Source organism: Chionomys nivalis, chromosome 1 (assembly GCF_950005125.1).
Source record: "Chionomys nivalis chromosome 1, mChiNiv1.1, whole genome shotgun sequence".
Taxonomy (NCBI): Eukaryota; Metazoa; Chordata; class Mammalia; order Rodentia; family Cricetidae; genus Chionomys; species Chionomys nivalis.
Window position 1 is genome coordinate 78,875,914 of NC_080086.1, and position 27,861 is coordinate 78,903,774.

General features: G+C 46.3%; 1 protein-coding gene across 2 annotated transcripts in view; it reads right to left on the reverse strand.

The window, feature by feature from the left end:
- Nucleotides 1-762: 762 nt before the first annotated feature.
- The window catches only part of St3gal5 (ST3 beta-galactoside alpha-2,3-sialyltransferase 5), a 60,633-nt gene continuing 33,534 nt past the window's right edge, over nt 763-27,861 (reverse strand). For both annotated transcript variants that reach the window (XM_057790040.1, XM_057790048.1), the window contains exons 3-7: nt 22,371-22,482; nt 10,548-10,891; nt 6,253-6,439; nt 4,458-4,616; nt 763-2,052 (exon numbers count right to left, since the gene is read on the reverse strand). In XM_057790040.1, the coding sequence (XP_057646023.1) occupies nt 1,804-2,052; nt 4,458-4,616; nt 6,253-6,439; nt 10,548-10,891; nt 22,371-22,482 (1,051 nt within the window). In that variant the 3' untranslated portion in view covers nt 763-1,803. The remainder of the gene's footprint in view (nt 2,053-4,457; nt 4,617-6,252; nt 6,440-10,547; nt 10,892-22,370; nt 22,483-27,861) is intronic.

Below are 27,861 nucleotides of genomic sequence, written 5' to 3' on the forward strand. Positions count from 1 at the left end.
CAGCAGATGGATGCAGAACAGCTGCCCACACCTCCTGACACCAGGCCACTAAAAGGCAAGCTAGAGCTTCAGGGCAAGGCAACCTGTAACTACAGAGGTGGTTTGAATGGGAATGGTCCCCACAGGCTCATTACTTGAATGCTTTGTCCCCTGTTGGTGGAACTGTTTGGGAAGGATTAGAAGCTGTGTCAGTTGGGGTGGGTTTTGAGGTTTAAAAGGCCCCATTCCCAGTTAGGCTCCTTCTGCCTCATGTTTGTAGAGCATGATCCAAGCTCTCAGTGACCCCTTCAGCACCATGCTTGCCGCTTTGCTCCCGTGTTCCTCATCATTGTGGTTATGGACTCACCCTCTGAAACCCTGAGCCCCAAATTAAATACTTCCTTTTAATAAGTTTCTTTGGTCATGGAATTTTGTCACAGTGTTGAAAAATAACTACGACATCCATCACTAGAGGGGCCCTGACTTGAATCAAAGAGCTAGGGGAGTGAGGTGTCCCAATCAAAGAGCTGGGGGAGTGAGGTGCCCCAATCAAAGAGCAGGGGGAGTGAGGTGCCCCAATCAAAGAGCAGGGGGAGTGAGGTGCCCCAATCAAAGAGCTGGGGGAGTGAGGTGCCCCAATCAAAGAGCTGGGGGAGTGAGGTGCCCCGATTCTGTCTTCACATGCAGCATCCAGGGTAAGGGTTCCACTTAGCAGAGAAAAGAGATTTCCCTACAATGAACAAATGAAGGAACAAACACTCAAAGTAACTAGATCACAGGGGGTTCTGCAAAAGCTTTTATTCTTTTTTTCTTTCTTTCTTTGACATTGTTTAGTATACACTGTCAGGCATTTGAAAATCTTTCTTTCTTTTCTTCCTTCCTTCCTTTCTTTCTTTCTTTCTTTCTTTCTTTCTTTCTTTCTTTCTTTCTTTCTTTCTTTCTTTCTTCTTTCAAATAAGCAAGCTGTAACAATGGGAGGCTCTCACTCCAGTGCTTCAGAAATGTGATCATCCCTGGTAAGGTACATCCCCCAAGGCTCTGGATAACTGAGGCACTGTCATAATTCCGATGTACCACCTCAGACAAACAACAGTATCTTAAATAACACATAAGTGCTTTGGAAGGACAGAAAAAAAAATTCTCTAGAAGTTTAAAAGTATCCTGATGGTGTGGAGAGACATGGCTTCTCCAGTCTGAGGCAACTTCACAGGACTCAGCAAACATTGTCTCACCAGCCAGCAACCTCCAGGCCAGCTGCTCTGGCTGAATGCTGGTGAGTCTAAGATGAACCGGCAGAAAGGGGTTATACACTTGTCTAGTGGTCCCGACCTCCTGCGGCTGCCAGTGGTCATGAGTAAGCCCTTCATCCAAGAAGTAGGAAGTGTCTCTGCCGCCAGTTCCTCCAAACAGAGCAGCAGAATCCAGAATCAGGCACCATGGCCGTCATCAAAGGGCCAGAGAGCCCTCTGCTCCCACCTCATCACCTGCTGCCCACTGTGCAGAAGACATGCGTACAGTGTTTGCAAGTTAAATTATTTCCTTATAATACAATAAAGGATCATTTGATATCATTCTCTTTGAAAAGTCTTTCCAATCCCATTCTTAAAATTAACTTATAAAAATGTGCAAAACCTAACACTGACTTCAAATAAATAGGGCAAAGATGTGGGAAGAGCTAAACTTTGTTGGTGCTTTTTTTTTTTTCTTTTCTTTTTTAATGAAAAGTTTAAAAACAGCAGCTGCCCGTCAAGCAGCCGCAGGGTGAGTGGAAGTGAAGGCTTCACCACTGGTCCCAGCTGCATTTCCAATTGAGGTTTGTTGTGCTCAAAATTCACAATGGATGCCCCCACTGAGGTCCTTCACCACACCCTCCTTGATCAACTTCAGGAGGAACTTGGTCTCTGTGGTCACATTGTGCATGGCTTGAAAGTTCATGGCGCCCATGCACTGACTGTCGAAGTAATGCAGAGGAATCCTGGGTCGACTGAGGTCATATCCAAAACCTGCCAAGCTGACTTCATCACACAGATGTGTGGCTAAGACGATGGCAATGACACCGATGGTGGGGATGTTCTGAAAAGAACACAGACCAACTTATTCCATTTATTCATTTTAAAAATAATACTTTAACTCATTTTTAATTTTTTTTTTTCACACAGAGTCTCATTATGTAGCTCTCTGGTTGTCCTGGAACTCACAGAGATCTATCTGCCTCTGCTCACCAAGTGCTGGGCTTAAAGGTGTGCACTACTACACCGGCTATTTTTAAATTTTTGAAATTATAATATAATTACATTTCCCCCTTCTCTTTCTTCCCTCCAAACCTCCCACATATTCTTCCCTGCTCTCCTGCAAATTCACAGCCTCTTTTTTCACCAGTTGTTACTGCATGCATGCATGCATAATACATACATATATATACATATATACACACACACACACACACACATATTCCTAAATATAAGCTGCTGGGTCTGTGTGTTATTTGTATATATGCTGTAAGGATCTATCAGGTCTACTTCTGAGAGGACCCTCTGTGGTCCTTCCCAGGGCACGGTTTGTGGATCCCACCCCTCCTGTGGGGCACATTCTCCCTTATTAAATTCTCATTTCTCCCATATACCTAGTTGCTGCTAGTATCCCACTAATATTAAAATTAGCTGTTCCTAGACCATTTTTATATACACAGCAGATAAGCCAGACCTGAAATAAAGACATTTATTCTTCCTTGATTTTTAAATTGTAATTAACTAACTCAACTATCTTTTTATATTTTTAAGATATATAAATGTATGTGTGTGTGCGCGCACACATAAGCACTTGGACAGGCATGTCTCTGTGCGTGCCTGGAGGTCAGAGGACAACTTTCAGGAGTTGGTTCTCTTCTTCTCCCTGTGGGCCCGGGACTGAACTCCTGTTCTGCAGCAGGCGTCATGCTCATCCGTCTGGTTGTTGTTGTTTAAGATAGGGTCTTGCCATGTAACCCACGCTGGCTTCTACACGACCTCCTACTTCAGCCTGTGGAGTGCTGGAGTCCATGTGTCACTCTGCCTGGCGACATTTACTCCTTTCAAAATAGATTCAACTAACTTTGGCTCAGCATGCCTAAGGCTCATCCCATTTTAGCTTCTCACTGTTGGCACACCCTCTGTCTGCCTAGCATCCTGCCATGCCTCCTGGGATGTGCAAGCCTGGCACAAGCTTTTTGGATCTTCACTCAAGTTTTGGGTAAAAACAGACCATAAGACAAGCCCAGAGAGCTTGTGCCTAACAGTCCTGAGGGCTGTTGCTGGTCCAATTGCAGGCCATATCCCGTATCTGTGATGTGTGAGCCCAGAAATGTTTCAGGTATTTCTGGAGTACTTGTTCATACAAAGCAAGGCATCCTGGGACTTGGACCCACATGTACTGATAGCCTTTTGTATTTCACGCATGTCTTATACATGTACTATAATTTTATAAGTATTTAGTGTTGTTGTTTTGTTTTTGAGATAAGGTTTCTCTGTAGCTTTTGGAGCCTGTCCTGGAATTAGCTCTTGTAGACCAGGCTGGCCTCAAACTCACAGAGATCCGCCTGCCTCTACCTTCCAAGTGCTGGGATTAAAGGCGTGCACCACCACCTGTTTTTTTTTTTTTTTTAAAAAAAAAAGATGGAGGCCGGGCAGTGGTGGCGCACGCCTTTAATCCCAGCACTCGGGAGGCAGAGGCAGGCGGATCTCTGTGAGTTCGAGACCAGCCTGGTCTACAAGAGCTAGTTCCAGGACAGGCTCCAAAACCACAGAGAAACCCTGTCTCGAAAAACAAAAAAAAAAAAAAAAAAAAAAGATGGAGTTTCTCTGTGTAGTCCTGGCTGCCCTGCAACTCACTTTGTTGACCAGGCAGGCTTCAAAGTTTTAAGGACATGGGCCAAGCTACAATAAAATCATTTTCCACACCACCCCCTTCTGGCAGCACATGTTAATTGCAGGTTAACAACCTACCCAACAGAAACCTAGAACACAAAGGTTCTCAAATTATCTGGGTAACTTTGAAAATATCCCCATGTACAGATCACAACACTGACTAGTGAAGTCTGAACGTCTGGCGTGGGGCCAGACTGAAAAGTACTGCCTTAGAGGGCTGACTTCATTTATCACCATCTGTGAAGCACTGGTAGCTACCAAGTCTTAGTATCTTACAGAGATACAATATACAGAACCTTTCAGATTAACGAAGTGCCTCTTCGTGTCTGGCAGTTGAATGTGGCCCTGGGGCCAAGAGGCCTTTCTTAACATTTCAGTAACATGTGTGTTACTGTACTAAAGAGTACACTAGAAGAAGGCTAATTCCACGAGAAAACCTGACACCAAGGGGCGGAACGATAATCACACGTGGACCTGTCTGGTCAATGAGTAGGTTTCCCTACTAGAGATGCACAAAACTTAAACCTATTTTCTCTTGTACACAGAGAACAGTTAATTGAGTAGTAACAAATATACCTTGTCTTGGCCCCAGAATCTCAGCTGAGGCTCCGAGTACTGAAGGATGTCAAAGGCAGTTTCTTTGATGATAATTGGGTTCAAAATCCTGAAGTGTTTGGCCTGGAGTGGGATTTTTTCTGCCACCTGCTTCCAAAAGAAGAGCCGAACCCAAAATGGCTAAGGAAAGAATGCAGGCAATCGTCAGGATACTTACTAAGGTTCTCCTGTCAGCAGAGGGTAAGAAGTCATGAGCACAACTCCAGCTGGCCCTGTACCCTGTACCTTAGAGCACAGTCATCTAAATGCATGGAAATCTAGTATTTCCGCCCAATAATGTAACCCTGAAACTCGCCAAATTACAAAGCTGCTGCAGACCTGAACAGAAATGATAGAACCAACTCGCTTGCTTGAGGAAGAAATTCCCCAAAGATGACCTGAGCCAGGGCTCTTTTACAATGTACAGCGTTCCCAGGGAAGGTCAGTTAACAGGCTTGACTTAGGGGTGGTAAGTGCGGGGAGTGCCTTGTTGGATGGGTTCTCACCACATATCCACTTTCCACTGACTTTATTTCCTAGTCTCATAAAATTGCTTAGCAACTGACTAGAGGTCACTTCATTTTCCCATCAGAAATTCTATGCAATAGAAAAATCCAGAAGGTCACAATCATCCACAGAGAACCAGGCTTGGGACATGTAAACTGTTCCATCATGTGGTACAGCCTACTAAATTAAAAAGAATGTCTATTTAACCACGTATTATATGCACATGTGTGTGTATGTGTGTGTGTGTGTGTGTGTGTGTGTGTGTGGTGTCATAGCACGTATGGAGGCCTGAGGATGATCTCTGGGAATCATTTCTCTCTTTCTACCATGCACCTCCTAGGGGTTGAACCTGGGGTGCCAGGTACCTTTACCCTCTGAGCCATCTTCGTGGACCCTATCCTGTTAGTTTTGGAGATAGTTATTTACTATCAGCTTGATAACTGAGCCCTGAAAATTATTTCACTTTAATGCATGGGACTACATCAATTAAGTACAATCAATTAAGCAGTATTAACCGATTATGGGACAGACCAGCAAGAGGAAGCTGAGCCAGTGGAGGCCTCCGCTGCTGCCCTCGAGGATGCCTTGGATTTACCCCAATTAGAGGATCCCGCCCACAGCATTTTGGAGAACATCTTTGGGACGGTTATTGTATAAACTTCAGCACAGTTTATATTCATCCAGCAAATCTCACTTCTTGAACTAACTAAAAGTCATTCAGTTCATGTCTGCAGAACAAGGTAATCAAACTCACAATAGGAAGCATGGTCTTAAAGTTGATGCTGCTTTTTAGTGAGAACACCATTTTCACATGAAATTCTTTTTGTAGTTTTGGTTTACTTATTTGCTTGTTTCTAAGACAGGGCCTCATGTAGCCCAGGCTGGCCTCAAACTCTACACAGCTGAGGATGGCCTGGAGCTTATCTTCCTGCTGCCACCTCCCAAGTACTGAGAATACAGGTGTGTGCCCCTTTAGCCAGTTTTATGTGGCAACAGGGAATGAACCCAGGCCTGTGCATGCTCGGCGAGCACTCCACACACCGGGTTACACTTTCAGTTCTATGTGCCAAGTCTTAATATTAATAAGGTTCTGAAGCAAATGTGCAGGTGAGTTCTGAGGGATTTCTACAAAGAGGGAGAATATCATTTCAAAGACCAAGCAAAAGTATGTATTCTACTGTGAATATTTAAAAATAAAAGTCCATAATTTAATCTAAGATGCCCTCACTTTTGCCAATGCTGGATTTCCAGAAGAATTCTGAGGGCTTACCAAGGTTTCATTTTTTATCATTGCTTGAAGCCACTTGAAATCAACACTCTTGAATAAAACGGTAACAAACAAGTCATTGGCGTAGTACTCCACCTCCGACAGCGGGGCGCCCTCTGGGTAGGTCATCCTTATGGTGGTTTTGTTTCCAACGTGTTCAGAATAACCCTCAACTGGTGCACTGTTTAACCTAGTCAAACAAAGAGGAACCATTGACAAAGGGAATCGTTAATCATCTTGTCACACTGTGTGACATCCCAGCATCCTATGCCACGGCCTCATGAATCAGGACACTGTTGGAGTAGGCGTCCCTCCCAGTGACCCCAGGGGTATGCACATGGCTGCCCTTCAGGGCGCTGGCTGTACACGGCCTCAAGCCCATGCTGGAGCACCAGGACATAACCCCAGACTGTCAACTTAGGCAGTCCTGTCATGTCCTGGTATTTTAAGCTAATCCAAACATAACATTTGGGGCTTTCCTGGATATTACTTTCTTTGAAAGTCTCCCATTTGCTCAGATAATTAAGAGTTCTTGCCAGAATCCCAAAGTCTCCTGAGTACTTGGGGTTACAGAGCTACCACTGTGCCCGGCTAGTTAATGGTCTTCTGAAATCGCATAAAAATGTCAGCCACATAGTTGTGTCTAACCTTGCTATCTCATGCTACTTCCACTTCCTGCTCTTTAACACCCCATCCCTTGGTCATTAAAACTGGCTACTGGACAGGACAGTTAAATGCCAGAGCAAGCCACTGGGCCAGACTGTTTTCCTTTTTCTGTTTTGAAAAGGAAAGGCACCGCTGATATAATTGAAGTCTGCAGATTAGGTCTTTAGGTGCTAATATATGGATACAACTTATTAATTGCATTATGCTAACTTTCTGAGTCTGAATATCATGTCTCTATTCTCAGGAAAAGCATACTCAAGTTTTTAGGGCTTGCTATTGCAACTTTCAAACAGGGTCAGGAGAGAGGAACAGTACAGACGGTATCTGATCTTTAACAGTTCAACTTAAAATCTTCCAATTTTATGATTGCCCAAAGCAGTGTGCATCTGACAGAAACCCAGTTCTGAACTTCAGATTTCGCTCTTTTCCTGGGCTGCTAACATCTGTGGAATGATACGTTTTATGATGCCACAGGGTGACAGCCATGTGGATCACGAGGGGAAGAGACTGACAGTCTACACTAAGCTCAGGTGTCTAGCAGGTTAGGTGGAGTCAGTGCCTCCTCACTTCTCCCCTCCCCTTACATGCATGACTGGGTTGACATGGGGAGTCTTCCTCAAATGCTCTCCAACTTATCGCTTGAAACAAGGTCTCTCTATTGAAGCCAAAGTTCACCAGGATGGCTAGTCTAGGTAGCCAGCCTGCCTCTGCCTTCTGATCCTGGACTCATGAAGCATGGAATCTACAGGCTGGCTGTCATGCCTGGTGTTTATTCAGGCACTGGAGACCTGAACTCCAGTCCCCTGCAGCAAGAGCCTTCTGCACTGAGCTGCCTCCCTTGCCCCTTAATGCAGTCCCGATGGAAAAGTACGCTGGGCGTACAGAGGGAAGCCTCAAAAGCCAAGGGCATCTGTATAGGGAAATAAGCAAATGGAAAGCGTGTGGTCAACCAGGGAATCTGGGAGAAGGTAAATGAAATGATTTGTACTATTCCCACAAAATCATGAGAATAAAAATGCTTCTTAGGCAATCTTTGTCTTTCTAAAAGGGCTCCAAGCACCCTTCACTGTCCCTGGCACACTGGAGCCTCTCTGTGCAAGGAGCCCTTGAAGTCCTCATGCCCCAGTCCTGCCACCCCAGGGCATCAAGCCTCTTTTCTGACCCCTCCCAGCTATCTTAGCCCCCTCCTCACACCAGGCAGGGCTCCTCATTCAGCTGTCCCCACCTGATTCCTTTCTGAGAAGACACACACTGCTGTCCTTCAGAGCCAGCCTGAGGTGCAGCCTTCTCTAGCCACCTCTGCCCCGGGACTGAAGGCCTGCACTGCCAGCACAGGCCCCCCCACCCCCGGCCCGCCCCCGCCGGCTTTCCCACAGCCTAGCCTAGCCCTGCACTGTTGGACGGGTGGGGGCTCCTGGCCCTGCTCTGTACACTGCTACTTGCACACAGGCATTCATTGATCTGCTCAGTGGGACCAGGTGCAAGGGTCTGGAGCCTCCAGAGCTTGTATTTAATCAGTTAGGGACCGGCACCTTTGTGTCTTTCACGGCACCTGCTAGGGATGACACCCACCACCCACTGGGGTTACTCTGAGAAGAAAGCACTTAACGCTGCAAGGCAACAAAAAGCCTGAGTGTACGGCAGCTGTCACAGCCACTGACCCCCACAAGCCTAGCCCGCTCTGCTCCTGCTCTCTGCGGTCTGCGGCTCCCTTCTGTGTCCTCCTTTCTTTTCCTTGCCCCTCTGAACACGAAATCATTCACCGACTGGACCTTGCTGCAGCCCTCAGCTTCCTATGCGCTCTCCTGAAGTAGCCGTGGCGTTTACTGAGCACTGAACATAACCCTGTCGCTCACTGCTCTTAGCACACTGTCTCCACTGTGGAAGAACCTCACTGCTTCTAGGGTACAGATGAGGAAACGGAGGCATCACGGAGTGGCTGGTCCAAATCACAAAGGTCCCATGTGAGCATCATCACTTGGAGGTCAAAATGTCTGGAGTGGATTTTATTATGTCCCTCACTACCCTGTTCCTTCCACGTCCGGGTGTCTAACAGCAGTTTCTAAGGCCAAAAGCGCTTGGAGTCAAAATCTTGGTATCATTTGACATTAGTTTTCAAACCATTAAAAGGAGCTGCCAATCTGAGTGAATTTTCAGTATGTCGCTCAGATTCAGCCCTCTGTCACTGCTCCCCCTTTCTGTGTGTAACCCCCAACCATGAGTGTCAGTCACACCTTCCCCCAGGCTCTGTTCCCATCCTCTTGTCTTCAATCTGCCCAGACTGAATTAGGACCCAGCTCCTGTGGTTAATTAATTTATGCAGTGTACTAAGGGTTGGAAAAACAGATGCAGGCTTTGGAGACACCAATTCTATTCTAAACAACTTGTCCAAGGAACTAACTAATCAGAGCTGGATAAAAAGACATGTGGATAAAAAAAAATACAAAGCAATTTCATAATGAAAAGTAAAAAGATGAGAACATTCTAATGTCTGGCAAGAGAATCACCCAATAATTTATCTTCTTCTAAAGGAGTTTTAGGATATTAATGACTTTAGAAACTAATCATAAGTATAAGGCTAAACTACTTTGTAAAGCAGGGCTGGAGAGATGGCCCAGTGGTTAAGAGGACCTGTTGTTCTCCCAGAGGACCACAGTTTAGTCCGAGCACTCATCCTGGGTGGCTCACAAGAGCCTATAACTTCTGATGTCCTCTTCTGGCCTCCACGGGCACATGCATGTGTGTTCACATACACACTCACAGATAAACAAAATCAATCTTTCAGGAGGGAGAGACACAGATGCAAGCACATGCCCAGAGCCACAGTGAGCAGCAGCACAGCAAACCAGCAGCGGCTGGCTGCTCAGGCTACGGGCAGTGCCATTCTCTCCCTGATAATGCATACTTTACATCTATCACTGGAAAGCCTTTCTTTCCTCACTGTCACTAATACAGAGCCTCGAGTATTGGAAGCAAGTATTCTACCATTCCGCCACACCCCTAACCTAGGGGAAGAACTTAAGCACAGTGTGGTGGAACACACCTTAATCCCGACACTGGGGAGCTCCATGCTAGCCTGGTCCACATAGTGAGTTCCAGGACAGTCAGAGCTATCTAGAGAAACCCTGTCTCAAAAGACCAAAAACCAAAAACCAAACAAATAAACCAATCAACAAAATCCCCTTTAAAGAGTTAGGTGAAGTCAGAGAACTCTAGAACAGCTGTCTACTGCTTGTGTTGAGTTCTAACTACCCGAGGGGCCTTCTATCCTAGCTAGCACTGTCTCCTAGGGCTCACTATCCCAAGCCAGGCGTCCCCCATCATCCTCCTGTCCTGCATCATCCTGTAGCCCCTCCCTAGCTAACACACTGTCTACCAAGCCCTCCCATCCTTCCAAATCCTCCTCTTCTGAAAGGCTTAGCAAGTGACTTCAGCCCACAGCATACTCCTTGAATCTAGCATAACCAATAAATAGTTTGGGACACCTGACCATTTGTGGTTCTGTTTCAAAAACCCAGGAGTTGAAACAGAGATGCTGAAAGAGCTTCCGGGGTTCCTCTCTGTCCCCAGAGCTACACTGGCCCAGAGCACAAGCCTAAGTTCTAGATAAAGCTGGTTTTGAGCGCAGATACCTTATCACCACGTCGAACTGGTTGAGGGCATGGCCCAGCTCTAGTCCACGGAGGATGCCCCCATTCCCAATAACCACGCAGCGCCGGCAGTGCTTGGCTCTCAAGTGTTCAGGAAAGTCATGCTCGGGCAGCAAATCCAAGAGGCTCTGGACTTTACTGGAGAACTTCCGGAATCCAAAAGGAGGGTCATACTTGAGCTCGGCTTCATTGGCCCTGGGAACCTTCTGCACAAAGGGCTCCAAGTTCAGGCTGTACCTGTGCTCAAATAACTGAGCCATGGCTTTCTTCGCGAACCTGGGCCGGCATTCCTTCTGTAAGACTTGCTGGGCGTATCTCTGAGCTCTCTGAAAGGGGATGACCAACACGGGCTTTAGAACCTCGCCAACATTAGAAATGACACTGTGTAGACAGACACTCAGTCCTGTGATGCCTGGAGCCACTCCCGTGTTGATTGCCATCTGCTAATACAGAGCATTTGCCTTTTAGGGTTAGCTTCTGCTCAGGAACAGGACGGAACCAGCAGGTCGCATCACATGACAAGAATAGAAACTCCACAAGGGTATTGATTTCATTATGCCCGGAGACAAACCAGTCACATGAAGACGGGCACTAAGAAGACTGCACTTACCTGCAGTGTGTGAAGTGGTCAGGTTTACAGAAGCTAGATGTTGGGGACCACGGGCCGAGGAGGTGAAGAGGCAATGCATCTAACAGGCATGGCGTTTCAGTTTTGCACACTGAAAGGCTCTGGAGGGCCAGGAAGACGGCTCAGTAGGTCAAGGTGGCTGCTGCCAACCCTGACGATCTGAGTTCCATCTCTAGGACCCACATGATAGAAGGAGAGTTGACTTCCAAAGATGGTCCTCTGACTTCCATTCTATGCTATGGTGCACACACACACACACACACACACACACAAATGCAGACAGAAACACAGAGATGCACACTCTCTCTCCTTCTCTTCCTCTTTTCCTCTCTAAAAAAGTTCTAGAGGTCTGTTTCATCGTGCTGAATTGGGGCCAGTAATGTAGCTTAGTGGTAATCTTTGCTTGACATGTTACAAGACTTTGGTTTGGTTAACCCTGCACCCCAACGGTTAAGATGGTTAAATTGTGTTATGTGATTTTCTGTTTGCTTATTTATTTATTTTTTTTACCACAGCAATAACAAAGAGCTTCACATTTTCTATCTAGCAGGGCAAGAAACAGTCTTGTTTATCAGTAGGGTTAACTGGCTTTGGACAGTCTAGAAGACAAATGACCTTCAGTGTTATCAGGAAATGAGTGTCCTGACACACAGGACTTGCTGGCTCCTGTGCATGTCCCAGAGCTAATGGCTCCTATCAGCAAAGCACAGCTACTGTGGGCAAGGCCCGAAGACGTCCCACATGCTGAACACTGCCTCAGGCCTGCTCCAGTGCAGCTTCCTTCTGTGTGCACTTGAGTACGGGTGGATGTGAGGCACAAGGTTCCGTGCCGCCCAGGACATCTATTTCTAGGACCTCATCTTGTCTTTAAACCTGTCCGTGCGTCAGAAAGATTCTCACTGCTGTAGTCTGAAACATCACCTCAGCTGGTTTCCTCAGACTCTTAGAATTTTACTCTATTTTTATTACACTTTATTCTGTGCACATGTGCATGTGTGTGTGGGTGCCTGTGCCTTAGTGTGTGTGTGCATGTGCGTGTGCAAGCATGTATGTGTGTTCGTGTGGGGGTGTGTGGGAACAACTCACGGGAGCCAGTTTTCTCCTTCCTCCACGTGGGACTGAGGGAAGGCCTGACTGCGAGGCTTGGCAACAAGGAGGCACCTTAACACACAGAGCCGCCTTACCAGACGCCTTACCTAATTTTTGTAAAATATATTTTTGAGGGGAACATATTTCCCTCATTTTAGTAGAAAACCTTTCAAATATTTTAAAAGTATAGCCTTGAAAAGTTATTTAGTACCTATAAAGGCATGTGCATTTTGGGACTTGACTCCACTTTGGAAAAGAGGAACTGATAGATAATCTCCCAGCCTCATACTCCTCGTGTGTACCCTAAGATGAGGTCACTGCTGAGGTCCCTGTGCTTTCGAGGTGGTATGACCAGTAGAGTGAATTACTGCTCTGGGCTGCGCACATGCCACGGCTTGAAACAGCCTAATAGAAGGTAAACGGAATAATATAAACCAAGCCCTATTCATTACAATCCTGTTAGGATTCTACACCCACAGGAAAGAGCAACACTCCAGAGATGGCGCAGGTAGGGACTGGCATCTCCCCAGATCAGTCAGAAAGCTGAGCAAAGAATCTGTCATAACCCTGTGTCCTCACAAATACCAGGCGGGTGAGACTCCATCCCTCATGGGGTCTTAAAGCCAAACTGGGGGAAGCAAAGCACACAGAGCCGCCCCTTTCTTCATTCACCTCGATAGACTCCAGGTCTGGAGGTCATAAACAGCCATTTTCGAAGCCCCAAAGACTCAGTTAACCGCTGGGATACATGCCGGAGGCCCAGGGCAGCTCCTCTCCGTCTGGACTGGAAGGAGGTTGCAAGCAAGCTGGAAGCGCATGCACAGCTCTCTTACGTTGCCAAATCTTTCCTTTAGAAGTTTCCTTCAGAGAGAGTGAAATTTTATTTCATTCCCTGTGCTGGCAAAGGATTCAGTTTCAGGCTTCAAATTTAATCAAGCAGAGCCCAAGGTCCAGCTGTCACCTTCTGCGGTAACTCTCCCTGTGCTGCTTCGCAGCCAGCAGGACATCTGAGGAAGCGAGCAAGCATACACGGCTAAACGGCACTGGGGACGCTGCAGCCACTGCAAGTTCCTCCTTACTTCTGTTTCCCTTGTTTGTAGCCACGCTGAGCTTTGAATGTGTCTGCAATCACAGGGGTTAACTTTTCTAAACTAGAATGTACTTTGGCACCTCTCTTCCTTTCCCTACGTGGGGTTCACAGCTCAGAAAAATAATTCAAAGAAGGAACAGCTTACTTTAAGGAATGGAGCACGGCAGCTAAGTGAGGGAGGGCTGACTGGCAAGCGCCAGCCCCTGGCCTGGGTGGCACCATCCACACGGCCCTGGGATTCAGAGAGCTGATGTTACTCTTACAAGATACAAGATACTGTGTCAGATCTAAGGATGGAAATAAAACCTTTAGTTCTTCAAAGTCTCCAGGTTGAGCTTCTCAGTACCAACAAGGAGAAGAAAGATACCTTAAAGGTCCAGCTGTTTAATGATGTGACATTTGCCATGAAACACAGCATGAAAGTTCACCGAAGGGAATTAAGGTCAAGCTAATTCCTGCAGCAGAATCTCCATGCCATTTCCACTCCTTACCATTAAGGACCATGTTTCTTAGAACACAAATAAGTGGCACACTTGTGAGTACACAACGGAGTTCCATCCGCATGCCTGCTGATTCTATAATTTCACGAGATGAGGGAATTTAGGTCAAAGAACTTCGGGTTAACTAAATATGGGAAGACAGCTCTTGGGACCTGGGGGCAGTTACTATGGAAATGCTTGTTTCCATATCTGTAATTGCACTCTGGCTTCTTCCTCCCTTTGAGGACCAAAGCATTTTGCCTAGTGTCTGGCAAAGTCGAGGAGCCAAGTTTTCAGGCACAAGTTACCTGTCTACAGCCTCGCGGTGAATAAGCAGACAAAACTTAAGGAAACTCAAGGGAAGGATGCCACAGCGAGACCTAGGTGAGGAGGTGGAAACTCAAGGGAAGGACACCACAGTGAGGCCTCTGTGTGGAATTAGGTGAGAACTGATTATAAAGGGATCTGAGGGAACTAACTAGGGTTGGAACACCCCAAGATGAATTTAGTGCAAATGGTGTAATTCAGAGACTAGCCCAAAGGAGTAAGTCCTACTGTGTGCGTTCATACTCGCCTGCTAGGACAGAAAGGCTGGGTAGTTTCAGGTCTTCTTAACTAGCAGTATCATCTGGGTTAAAGCAGTGGACACGGGATGGGGACTTCAGCTTTTTCATTTTGGGGTGTTCTGTGGAAAGGGAAGTGGTACCAAAGACAACAGAGATGTGTGCAGGGTGCCGCTGCCCCAGGTCTAGGACCAGCTGGGCAGGATGAGCCTGCAGACTGCAAACACACTTAGTGGGGTCTGCGGAGCCGAGAAAGCTGAGGAACTGGGCCACAATCATTAACCATACTACACAGAATGCTGTCCCCATGGGGGTCTGTAGTCTTTGACTCCCTGAAAAAAGAGTGGGCCAAGTTCAAATCACTCCACCACTCATTCAAACCAAGCCTAAATTAACATAACATGACAGTCTCTCCTCAAATACCCTTTAAGCACAATTTCAGTCTGAGCACTCCCGATATGCCTGAACGTCACTTCTGAGACGACCGCTGGTCTTGTCAACAACGGGCACATCAATGGGCACCGCTAAGTGAGAACACACAAACTCTACAACTCAGCGGCTACTCTCCCAGCCTTGCAGAATGAATGGCAGCCCAGTACAACTGGGAACAATAGTATCTGACAGGGCAGGTAGGGTACTGCTCATGTTTCTGGAAGCTGGATGTAGCCAATGATGCTAACAGGGTTCGCTCTGAGACTACACGTGCACAAGCGCTCAAATCTGCCCACGGGTAAAGCCAGGGGTGCGGTGCACATCTGCGGTCCCAGTCTGTGCTGCACAACATATAACAAACCAGTGCTATCTGCTGTGCTTTTGCGGCCCCTGACTGTCCCATTTCCCATCTCTTTTCCTGCTGTGCCCACCTCAAGCCCTCCATGACAAGCTGCACATACCAGAAGATCAGCGACATCTTGCCCAGACCTTTCTGAAAAGTGGGGCAACCTGACAGGGTTAAACTGGTTTTTCAATGTTGCTGTTGCCGTTGTTTTGTGTGTCCCTCCCCCAAGAAAGGTGGGAACAGTGAGTCAGCTGAGCAGGGAAAAGTGCCCCATAAGCTCAACCTGAGCCTGAGTTCAATCCCTGAAACCTGCATGGTGGACAGAAAGAGCCAACTCCTCCCTGTAAGTGTCCTATGACCTCTATGTGTGTGCTGTGTCATGTATGCATTGGCAGACAGACAGACAGACACACACACACACAAACACACTTTTTTTTTAAAGATGTTAAAAGAGCTACTAAGAGTTTAAGGCAAGCCTGAGACACACAAGAGCCTGCCTTTACCACATGGCATTGGCATAAAAGGAAACAGGTGAATCAATGGAATTCAACTGAAGACCCGGACATAAATCCATATAACTATGGACACCTGAATTTTGACAAAGGAAGCTAAAATTATACAATGAAAAAAAAAAAAAGCTTCAAATGGTGCTGGTCTAACTGGATGTCTGCATGTAGAAGACTGCAAATAGATCCGTATCTATCACCCTGCACGAAACTCAAGTCCAAGTGGATCAAAGACATCAACATAAAACCAGATACATTGAGCCTGATAGAAGAGAAAGCCTCGAACACATCAGCATAGGAGACAACTTCCTGAACAGAACACAAGATCAACAATTAATAAATGGGACCTCATGAAACTGAGAAGCATCTAAAAGGCAAAGGAAATTCAACAGACAAAACAGCAGCCCACAAAACGGGAAAAGACAGAGTGCTAATATCCAAAATATTAAGAAACTAGAAATCAAAAAAAAAAAACAAATAATCCAATTTTAAAATGAGGTACAGATCTAAACAATTCTCAGCAGAGAACTATCAAATGGCTGAAAAATACTTTAAAAAGTGTTTAACATCCTTAGCCATCAGGGAAATAATCTGAGATTCCATCTTACACCTGTCAGAATGGTTAAGATCAAAAACACAAATGACAGCTTATACTGGAGAGGAACAAGAAAAACACCTTCATTGCTAGTGGAAGTGCAAACTTGTACAGCTACTTTGGAAATAAATATGGCAATTTCTCAGAAAATTGGAAATTGATCTACCTCAAGACCCAGTTATACCATTTTTGGTCGTATACCCAAAGGATGCACACTCATACCACAAGGACATTTGCTCAACTGTGTTCATAGAAGCATTATTCATAATAGCCAGAACCTGGAAACAACCTAGATGCCCCTCAACTGAAGAATGGATAAAGAAAGTGTGGTCCATTTACACGACGGAGTATTATTCAGTTGTAAAAGACAATGATGTCAGGAAATTTGCAGGCGAATGGATGGAACTACAAAAGAATCATCTTGAGTGAGGTAACCCAGATCCATAAAGACAAATATAGTTAGTATGTACTCACTCATAAGTGGACATCAGAAATAAAATAAAGGATAATCATGCTGCAATCTACAGATCCAGAGAGGCTAAATAACAAGGAAAACTCAAGGAGGGTATGCATGAATCTCACTGCAAAGGGAAAAAAAGAGCAGACATCACCAGTGGATGGGGAGGCGGAGATGGGAACAGGAGGGATGGGGTGGGAGGTGGAGGAGGACAGCAGTGGAAGAGATGACTGGAAAAGTGTGACATTTCAGGGTGAGATAGAAACCTAGTGCAAGGAAACTCCCAGGCATCAACAAGGATAACCCAAGTAGTCAAGACTCCTAGCAACAGCGGATATATCACCTGAACTGTCCGTCTCCTGTAAACAGGCAAGGCTTCCAAAGGAGGGACTGGGACACCAACCCAGCCACATAATCTTTGATCTACAATTTGTCTTGCCTACAAGATGCGTTGGGGTGGGCTGGAGAGATGGCTCAGCTGTCAAAGGCTAGGCTCACAACCAAAAGTATGAGATGTGTTGGGGTAAAGGTGTCACAGAAATTGTAGGAGTGGTCAGCCTGAGACCCATGCCGATGCCACGAGAGGGAGCCCACACCTGACACTGCCGGAGTGCCAGGACCCAGAGACTCAGGATAGAACCAAACATGATGGCAAAAAGTCAATAAAACGATTCCTAATGATATTCTGCTATACTCATAGATTGGTGCCTAGGCCAATGTTGTCAGAGAAGCTTCACCCAACAACTGCAGGAAACAGATGCAGAGCCACAGACAAACATTAGGCAGAGCTCAAGGAAGCCTGCAGAAGAGGGGGGATAAAGGATTGCAGGAACCAGAGGGATCAAGGACACCATAAAAACCCCACAGAATCAACTAATCTTGGCTCATAGGGACTCACAGAGACTGAACCAACAACCAGGGAGCCTGCATGGGGCTGACCTAAGCCCTATGCACATATGTGACAGTTGTGTAGCTTGGTCTCCTTGTAGGACCAAGAAGGGTGTAAGCAGCTGTCTGACTGTCGCCAGCTTCTGGGCCCTATTCCTCATACTGGGTTGCCTTGTCAAGTATTAATACGAGAGGAGCTTACTGCAACTTGATATGCCATGTTTGGTTGATAGAAGATGTAAAATAAATAAATAAATTTAAAAAAAGAACCTGCACCAGATAGATGGTGGTGGCACACGCCTTTAATCGCAGCACTCAAGGAGGCAGAGGCAGGTGGATCTCTATGAGTTTGAGGCCAGCCTGGTACACAGTGGAAGTTCCAGGACAGCCAGGGCTAAACAGAGAAACCCTGGCTCAAAAACACACAAAACAAAACAAAAAAGAACCTATGTTTCAAATAATCCACTTGGACCCCAGTTCTCCCATGGCTGTCACAGGCTTTCAGGGGCTATGTGCACATAACACACCCCTAGTCTCTCTTCCCCAGTGGAAAGCCTTAGCACACTTTCTCCTTTATTCTTCCCTATATTTTGAAATTTGAGGATTTTTGTTGTTGTTTGGTTTTAGAAACAGGTCTTTTATACAGTGCATGCTGGCACCAATCCCTGCTTCAGCCTTGAGTGCTGGTATTACTGTCGTGGACTAATATGCCCAGCTCCAGTGTTAGCTTTCAATTGGAAAGACGAACACATTTTGCTAAATGCAAAAAGCCAGCAACAAAAGATGGTGGGCTGTATTTACATGAAACAGGAAACAGCCTTAGAGGCAGAGAGATTCACAGTTGCCTGGGGCAGTAGTAACTGCTAATGGTTCTGGAGTTTCTTTGGGGGATGATGAAAGGCTCCATACACATCACCAAGCAGCACCACGGTAAGTATGTAAAAGACCCTGCACCATATGCTTTAAACAGTGAACTTTATGATGCGCGAATTGCATCTCAATAAAGTGGAGAGAAAGAAAGAGGTTGAGGGGTAACAAGAAAGAGCAGCTCCACCCAGTGCACACAACAGGGGCAGTGCTGGGTTGATGGGAGGCGAGAGTGGACTCAGGGACTTCCATGTGCTCCTGAAGATAATGAGAGACCAAGGGGGGGGGGGAGACGCAGCAGGTTCGGTTTTCAAAAATTCTACTGTGCGATCACAGGGCACGCCTGAGGCAAAGATAAAACAGAACAGACAACACAGAGAGAAGAGAACTCCTGAGAGCTAGCTGGGCATGCAGGGCTTTTCTTAGACTACTGGGAACTGTACGAACTTAATTCCACTCAAATGATTTACAGTTCGGCAGACTTGTGACACACTTACATGAATTAATATGGGAGGGAGCGCAGCAGAGGGAAAAGATCTCAAGCCCTTTCTCCTGCAGTCTGGTTACTGGTCCAGTACATCTTTCCATCATTAAGGCCACGTAGGCAGGTCTCATCATTTGCCCCAAATCAGATCTTTCAGGCTAGGCCAGTGCTCCCTCCCTTCCGGTGGTGTCTCAGAGATGCAGTCCTGAGTCTTCTTTTGGTCTCTATCAAGAGTCATTAGGGCCCAGAAGAACTTTAAATGGCAAAAGCTACAATGATTATGGGGCTGGTGCTGTTCTTCCAGAGGCCCTGGGTTTGATTCCCAGCATCCACCTGGAGGCTCACAACCATCTGTAATTCTAGTTCTAGGGATCCAATGCCCTTTTCTGGTCTCTGTGGGCACTGCACACTTGAGATAAAAAGCATGTATACAGGCAAAACATCTATATACAAAATTTTTTTTAAAAAAATCTCAAAAAAGAGCAATAGTTACAATAATCAGAGCAGGAACGGGATGATGGCTGAGGGTCAAAGTGCTTGCTGCACAAGTCTAAAGACCCATGGGAAAACCAGACATGGTGTGCACACACATAAATGCACATATGTATAACTGTCTGACCTCTAAAAAAGCAAGCAGAGCATCCTTGTAGACCATGTAGTTTGGAGACGGGGGATGACAAGCGTACTCCACGCACAGTGCTAGGAGAAAGCATCTACCCTGTGCCCACAGCGTGTTCAGCCTCACATGAGAGACCATTCTTTCCTCTACTACACGGACTCCAGAGTCACCATGTCTACCCTGTACCCGCAGCATGTTCAGCCTCACATGAGAGACCATTCTTTCCTCTACTACACGGACTCCAGAGTCACCATGTCTACCCTGTGCCCTCAGTGTGTTCAGCCTCACGTGAGAGACCATTCTTTCCTCTACTACATAGACTCCAGAGCCATCAACTGGCAGGCAGTTACTGGCACACATGATTCAAAGGACAGGAAAATAAGGTGCATGAGAAAGTGGGGAAGTTCAGCAAAGATTCAGACAGAAGAATCCACAGTAAACCCCACCAAATGCCATTATTTTAGGCCTTTCCCAGGAGACAGAAAACAGACAGGATGTTAGAAACCCTGGTCCAAGAGCACTGTGAAAAGCCTTGGAACGGAACGGGCTTCAGGGAATGTCTGCAAGGCCAGGCAGATTGGCAGAGGACGGAGCTTCAGCAGAGGACACTGGACACGGGCTCCAAAGCGGGTGTGGGACACCGGTGCCGCAAACGTCGGAGGACGGGGCGGGGCGGCAGGAAGACAAAACCCGTGACTACACAGGGTTATGCTCCTCGGGCTTGTTTAACTGTCTGGACACAAAAAGCTGGAGCACCTGAAGAATACAGACTGAAAGTAGAAACGGGCAAATCCAAATCAAAAAAAAAAAAAAAAAAGGGAAGCATTTACACAGATACACACCACACTGCCCCCGACATTTCCCAATGGGGAAAACTTAGGCCTAAGGGATCCAGTACCATTGGATTTGGTTTGGTTTGGTCTGGTTTGGTCTTTTTGCCTCTGCCTTCTAGGCACTGCAACCACAGAGTGGTCAGGACCCCGGCCTGACCGCTTTATCCGCAATCCCCGGCCATCTCAGCTGTGACAAAGGGAGGTGACACGCTACATATCCAGAGTGATCTCGAGGGCTCACTGGGTTGGCTGCATCCGGGCACACACCAAGCACTGACCGAGACTAACTGCACTAGCGTCCTATGTTAGACGTGAACACGGGCAAGTGGGTCAAACCTTCAGGCCACCGTCTGTGGAGACATCGTGCTGGGTGAGGCAGGACAATGGCACAGTGAGTCACACTACATATAACACCTGTTCCTACTGGAGTTCACTCCTGCCACACCACCTGGTTTTCAATCACCTCGTCTTTGACCTTGGGCCGAACACTTCTGCTGAATTTAACCACTCAGTTTACCAGTGAACTTTGTATTTCATGTATCAAACCACTTAGAAACATCAATAAAAATTTAAAGAAAAACTGAAATACTATGTGAAAGTCTTTAAAGTCTGTCCTTGTGCTCACAGATAGCACTAGGGAAACCAGGAATGTTAAACACGCCATGCTGTCTCTTCGACAGAAGAAATGTATAGCTGTGTTCTGCCCAGAAGGCTGGGAATGGAGGTACTAATAGCTTAGGTTGCACTATTAGTATGGCCAGAGGACCCCCAAACTCCTCCAGCCAGGACCAAAGGTGGCTAATAACCCGGATGACCTATGCACTATCTGAATGACCAAGACCATATCTGATCCTTCCTCGGGCACTTGAGACAAGGCATGTAAACTATCTTTAGAGCCCTTTTTCATGGAAGAAGTGACGTGTACCTTGAGGAGAGTTTGCATGTAACGACACCTCCTGTGTACATGGGATTGTGCTACACCAGAAACCTTTTTTTTTTTTTTTTTTTTTTTTTTTGGTTTTTCGAGACAGGGTTTCTCTGTGGTTTTGGAGCCTGTCCTGGAACTAGCTCTTGTAGACCAGGCTGGTCTCGAACTCACAGAGATCCGCCTGCCTCTGCCTCCCGAGTGCTGGGATTAAAGGCGTGCGCCACCACCGCCCGGCCACCAGAAACCTTTTTTTCAGATTGTACCATAATTAAATATGACTACAATAAACTGTGTGGTGTCAGACTCCAGAAGTCTGAACCAGCACCAGCCGCTGAGTCATGCTGAACTGGACTTCCTTCATGCCTGCCTCGGATCACTACTCCACTGGCTGTGCTGTTTGCAGAGACCCCCTCCCTGGGTAGGCGAGACTGGTTTTTCCTTTGACCTAGTCAGCTTTAACTGTCAACTGGACACGGCCTAGAGTCAACTGAGAATGCTGTCTCAACTGAGGGACTGCCCAGATCGGACTAGCCTATGAGCGTGTCTACAGGAACTGTCTTGATTGTTAATTGACGTGGGAGGGCCCAGCCCACTGTGGGAAGTACCATTCCCTGGGCAGGTGGTCCTGGCCTGCGAGAGGAAATTAGTTGAGTATGAGCCTGGGCAAGCTAGCAGGCAGTGCTCCTTCATGGCTTCTGATAGCGGTCTTGGCTGAGAATGAGTTCCCCGGTTAGAAGGTAATTCTGCATGGATAGCAAGCAGGTCTACCTTAAGAGTCCCTGCCTCGACGCCCCCGGAAGGGACTGTAACCTGGAAACTGAAATAAAGCTTTCCTACTCTAAACTGCTTTCGGTCAGGTTATTTTTATCACAGAAACAGATATGAAACTAGAACATTCCTTGTTCAGATACTCACTAGCAGGTCTACGTCCCACAGTAGAGGTGGGCTGGCGGCGGTGTGTGTTTGGAAACGCTGGGTCTAAACCACATGCAGTAGCTTACCTTGATGTGGTCAGGGTCCATGTAGTCCATTCTTTTCATGTCGCATTCTTCAACAGTGTAACTCAGCTTGAGGGTGTACAGGAGCCACACTCCAAACACAACCAACGTACACCTAGGAGGGAATCAGGTACAGCAATGCAGGTATGACACCCAGAGAAAAGCCTAAACTAAGTGCAATCCTAACTCAAATGGAATAAAAGCAGAATCTAAGGCAGTGCTTCTTAACCACGGGGTCAGACAGCCTTCACAGGGGTCACATGTCCTGCATATCAGACATTTACATTATGATTCACAACAGTAGCAATATTACAGTTATGAAGTAGCAATGAAAATGATTTTATGGTTGAGGGTCAGCACAACATGAGGAGTTGTATTAAAAGGTCACAGCATTAGTAAGGTTGAGAAGCACTGATAAAAGGTCACCAGAGGGCTAAAGAAAGGTGTTATTTCCTGATGAGGACAATAATCAACTTTATATGGAGAAACAAAAAACCCAGGATAGCCAAAACAATCTTATATAATAAAGGATCGTCTGGAGGCATTACCATCCCTGACCTCAAACTCTATTACAGAGCCTCAGTATTGAAAACAGTTTGGTATTGGCATAAAAACAGAGAAGTCGACCAATGGAACCGAGTAGAAGACCCTGATTTTAACCCACAAACTTATGAACACCTAATTTTTGATAAAGGAGCTAAAAGTATTCAATGGAAAAAAGAGAGCATCTTCAACAAATGGTGCTGGCAGAACTGGTTGTCAACCTGTAGAAGAATGAAAATAGATCCATATCTATCACCATGCACAAAACTCAAGTCCAAATGGATTAAAGACCTCAATATTAGTCTGAACACACTGAACCTGATAGAAGAAAAAGTTGGAAGTACTCTACAACATATGGGTACAGGAGATCACTTCCTACGTTTATCCCCAGCAGCACAGACATTAAGGGCAACATTGAATAAATGGGACCTCCTGAAACTGAGTAGCTTCTGTAAAGCAAAGGACACTGTCACTAAGACAAAAAGGCAACCCACTGACTGGGAGAAGATCTTCACCAACCCTGCAACAGACAAAGGTCTGATCACCAAAATATATAAAGAACTCAAGAAACTAAACTTTAAAATGCTAATGAACCCAATTAAAAAATGGGGCACTGATCTGAACAGAGAATTCTCAACAGAAGAAATTCAAATGGCCAAAAGACACCTAAGGTCATGCTCAACCTCCTTAGCGATAAGGGAAATGCAAATTAAAACAACTTTGAGATACCATCTTACACCTGTCAGAATGGCTAAAATCAAGAACACCAATGATAGCCTTTGCTGGAGAGGTTGTGGAGAAAGAGGCACACTCATTCATTGCTGGTGGGAATGCAAACTTGTGCAACCACTTTGGAAATCAGTGTGGCGATTTCTCAGGAAATTTGGGATCAACCTACCCCAAGATCCAGTAATACCACTATTGGGAATATACCCAAGAGATGCCACATCAAATGACAAAAGTATCTGTTCAACTATGTTCATAGCAGCATTGTTTGTAATAGCCAAAACCTGGAAACAACCTAGATGCCCCTCAATGGAGGAATGGATGAAGAAAGTGTGGAATATATACATATTAGAGTACTACTCAGCAGTAAAAAACAATGACTTCTCGAATTTTGCGTGCAAATGGATGGAAATAGAAAACACTATCCTGAGTGAGGTATCCCAGACTCAAAAAGAGGAACATGGGATGTACTCACTCATAATCGGTTTCTAGCCATAAAATAAAAGACATTAAGCATATAATGTGTGATCCTATAGAAGCTAAATAAGAAAGTGAACCCAAAGAAAATCATATAGTCATCCGCATGGAGAGGGGGAAGTAGACAAGATTCCAGGGCAAAAACTGGGAACTTGCGGGTGAGGTGGCATGGGGCAAAGGGGAAATGGGATGAGAAATATGAGAAGGGGAGGATGGGAGGAGCTCGGAGGATTGGGATGGTTGGGATATAGGAAGGATGGATACGGGAGCAGCGAAGTATATATCCTATCTAAGGGAGCCATTTTAGGGTTGGCAAGAGACTTGACTCTTGAGGGGTTCGCAGGTGTCCAGGAATATGTCCCCAGCTGGTACCTTGGGCAACTAAGGAGAGGGAACCTGAAATGACCCTATCCTATACTGATGAATATCTTGCATATCACCTTAGAACCTTCATCTGGCGATGGATCGAGGTAGAGTCTCAATTTGGAGCAACGGTCTGAGCTCTTAAGGTCCAAATGAGGAGCAGAAGGAGGGAGAACATGACCAAAAAATCAGGGTGAGGGATGCACCCACCCACTGTGACAGTGGAACGGATTTATTGGGAGCCCACCAAGGCCAGCTGGTCTGGGACTGAATAAGCATGGGTTGATTCCGGACTCTCTGAGCATGGCGGTCAATGAAGACTGATGAGAAGCCAAGGACAATGGCACTAGGTTTCGATCCTAATACATGAACGGGCTTTGTGGGAGCTTAGCCTGTTTGGACGCTCACCTTTCTGGACGTAGATAGAAGGACCTTGGTCTTCCCGCAGGGCAGGGAATTTGGACTGCTCTTCAGTATCGAGAGGGAGGGGGAATGGAGTGGGGGGAGGAGAAGAGGAGTGGGGATAGGGGGAGGGAAGTGGGGGGAGGGCAATATTTAGGAGGAGGGGAGGGAAATGGGAAATGGGGAGCAGGTGGAAATTTTAATTAAAAAAGAATAAAAATAAATAAATAAGTAAAAAAAAATCAGTCTACTTGTATTTCTAGAGAATTCTACACAAAATGAGTAATTAGAGGGCACTAACAGTTACACTTAAGTGCATCAAAGAGCTCTCTGTAGCTCTCATAAGTTCACACTAGTTTATCACCGCGCACACACACACAGAAATAGACACCCAGTCCCTGGAGTGTCTAGTTTTTGTTCTAAAGATTTCAGTGTTTTGCTGTTGCTGGTCCTTTCTCTCGACAGGGTCTCTCTAAGTAGTCCCAGCTGTCTTGCAGCTTGCCAGGTTAGACCAGATTAACCTGTACCTCACAAAGATCCTCTGCCTCTGCCTTCCCAGTGCTGGGATTAAAGGTGTGCACCCATTATGCCCAGCCAAGATCTCAGTTTTAATGAGACCCCAGTAACAGTGATAAACGAAAGGTTAAAATGTCTAAGCCACAGTTTAATATCTACATCCTTAAGTCTTATTTGCTTCTATTTTATGTGTATGAGTATTTGCCCACATACATGTATGTTCACCACATGTGTGCCTGGGCCCCAAGGAGGCCAGATGAAGGGGTCAGATCTCCTGGAACTGGGGTTACAGGAGGCTATGAGCCACTACATGGGTGACGGAAATCAAACCCATGTCCACTCAAAGTTCACAAAGTACTCGGGAGACATCCCTCCAACTCTCCAATCTATGTTTTTATAAAAACAACATTAAGGAATAAGCTTTTGAGAAAAATCATGTATTTTCAGGCAGAGGCAGTTTTTAAAATAAAGCCCCTAGCAATCTATGCTGACTCTAACGGATGCGAACCACCAAGGAAGCTGATCTGAGGATGACGATGCCTGAGGGAGGGCTTGCTGGGAGCCTCTGAGACTTCCGGAGTTCTCCCTTCCACTTGCTGCACCGTCACCTTCCCCTGGGACTGGGGACACGGTCAGGATCTGGGACTGCCTATGAAAATGGCTTTGTTCTTGACTTCTCAGCAGTCCTCACTGTCCACTATGTTCAGCGAGTCCGGTTTTATCCCATGCTTTTGGACTCGCTGAACATAGCGGACAGTGAGGACTGCTGAGAAGTCAAGAACAATGGCACTGGGTTTTGATCCTACTAAACATACTGGCTTTGTGGGAGCCTAGGCAGTTTGGATGCTCACCTTACTAGACCTGGAAGGAGGTGGGTGGTCCTCGGACTTCCCACAGGGCAGGGAACCCTGACTGTTCTTCAGGCTGATGAGGGAGGGGGACTTGATTGGGGGAGGGGGGGAAATGGGAGGCGGTGGCGGGGAGGAGGCAGAAATCTCTAATAAATAAATAAATAAAAGAAAAGAAAAGAAAAGAAAATGGCTTGGCTGAGCCTGGAGAGAACAAATCTCCATACAAAAAAATATATCTTCCACATACAAGATCCAGGTAAGTTAGTTCTCCAGAGCCGAAGGAGAGAACGGGACAGTGAGGAGGCACCTCACTGGGCGCTTGATACCTTTCTGACTGTAATCTCATGAACTCAGTAGACTGACTCCTCTCTCTAAACCCGAGAGTATACGGCATACATGCAATACTGTGTGTGTGTGTGTGTGTGATGTCTGTGTAGGCATACCATGTGTGTCACAGCTTGTGTGGAAGTTAGGAGGACTGTATGTAGGAGCTGGTTCTCTCCTTCAGCCATATAGCTCCCAGGTCATCAGGCTGGTTAGCTGGTACCTTTACCCTCCGAGATACTTCCTGCCTCCTATCCTTATTTTCTTATCGACCTAGAACTTTCCAAGCAGCCTGGCTGGCTAGTGAGCTCCAGGCTCCAACCATCTCTAGGACTTCCCCAGCTCTGATTATAAGCACATGCTACCTTGCCTGGCTTCTTTAATGTGGTTCTGGGCCCTGGGGATTGAAACTATGTCCTCAGGACTTTAGCGACTGAAGTATCTCCCAGTTCTCCTGCCATCTTTCCCACCTGCACTGCACCCCGTGTTGTTGTTGTTGTTTGTTTTTTGAGACAGTCTCATGTATCTCAGGATGGCCTTAAAATCACTATAGAGATGCAAAAGACCGTGAGCTCCTGATTTTCCTGCCTCCCCGTCCTAAGTGTTACAGTAACACACCTCGGTTATGGAATGTGGGAGTTCAAATCCAGGACTTCTTGCATGTTAGGTATATGCTCTACCACTGAGCTGGATTCCCAATTTGATTTTTTTTTTTTTTTTTGGTTTTTCGAGACAGGGTTTCTCTGTGGTTTTGGAGCCTGTCCTGGAACTAGCTCTTGTAGACCAGGCTGGTCTCGAACTCACAGAGATCCACCTGCCTCTGCCTCCCAAGTGCTGGGATTAAAGGCGTGCGCCACCACCGCCCGGCTTGATTTTTTTTTCTTTTAATGAAAGAGCTTTAAAGACATCCCCACATGTGTGTCATGTGCCTCCCTTTGCTGTACTTCCTAGCACGGGTGTGCCCTGCACACACACCACTCCGCATGGGCCTAGGTCCGCCTGGTCTGAGGTCCTACACCAGGCACCTGATTTAGTGGTAGACATGTTGTAAGCCTCAATAAACACACCAGCTGACTGAGACTGAATGGGATCAAAGTATTCATAGAACCTTTTGCCTTCCTTTCCCACCTCCTAAATTAGTCTCTCTCTCTCTCTCTCTCTCTCTCTCTCTCTCTCTCTCTCTCTCTCTCTCTCACAAACACACACACACACAAACACTACATAAATATAGATTTTTTAAAACAGGGCTGACAAGACGGCTTGGTGGGTAAAGACACTTGCCACCACGCCTG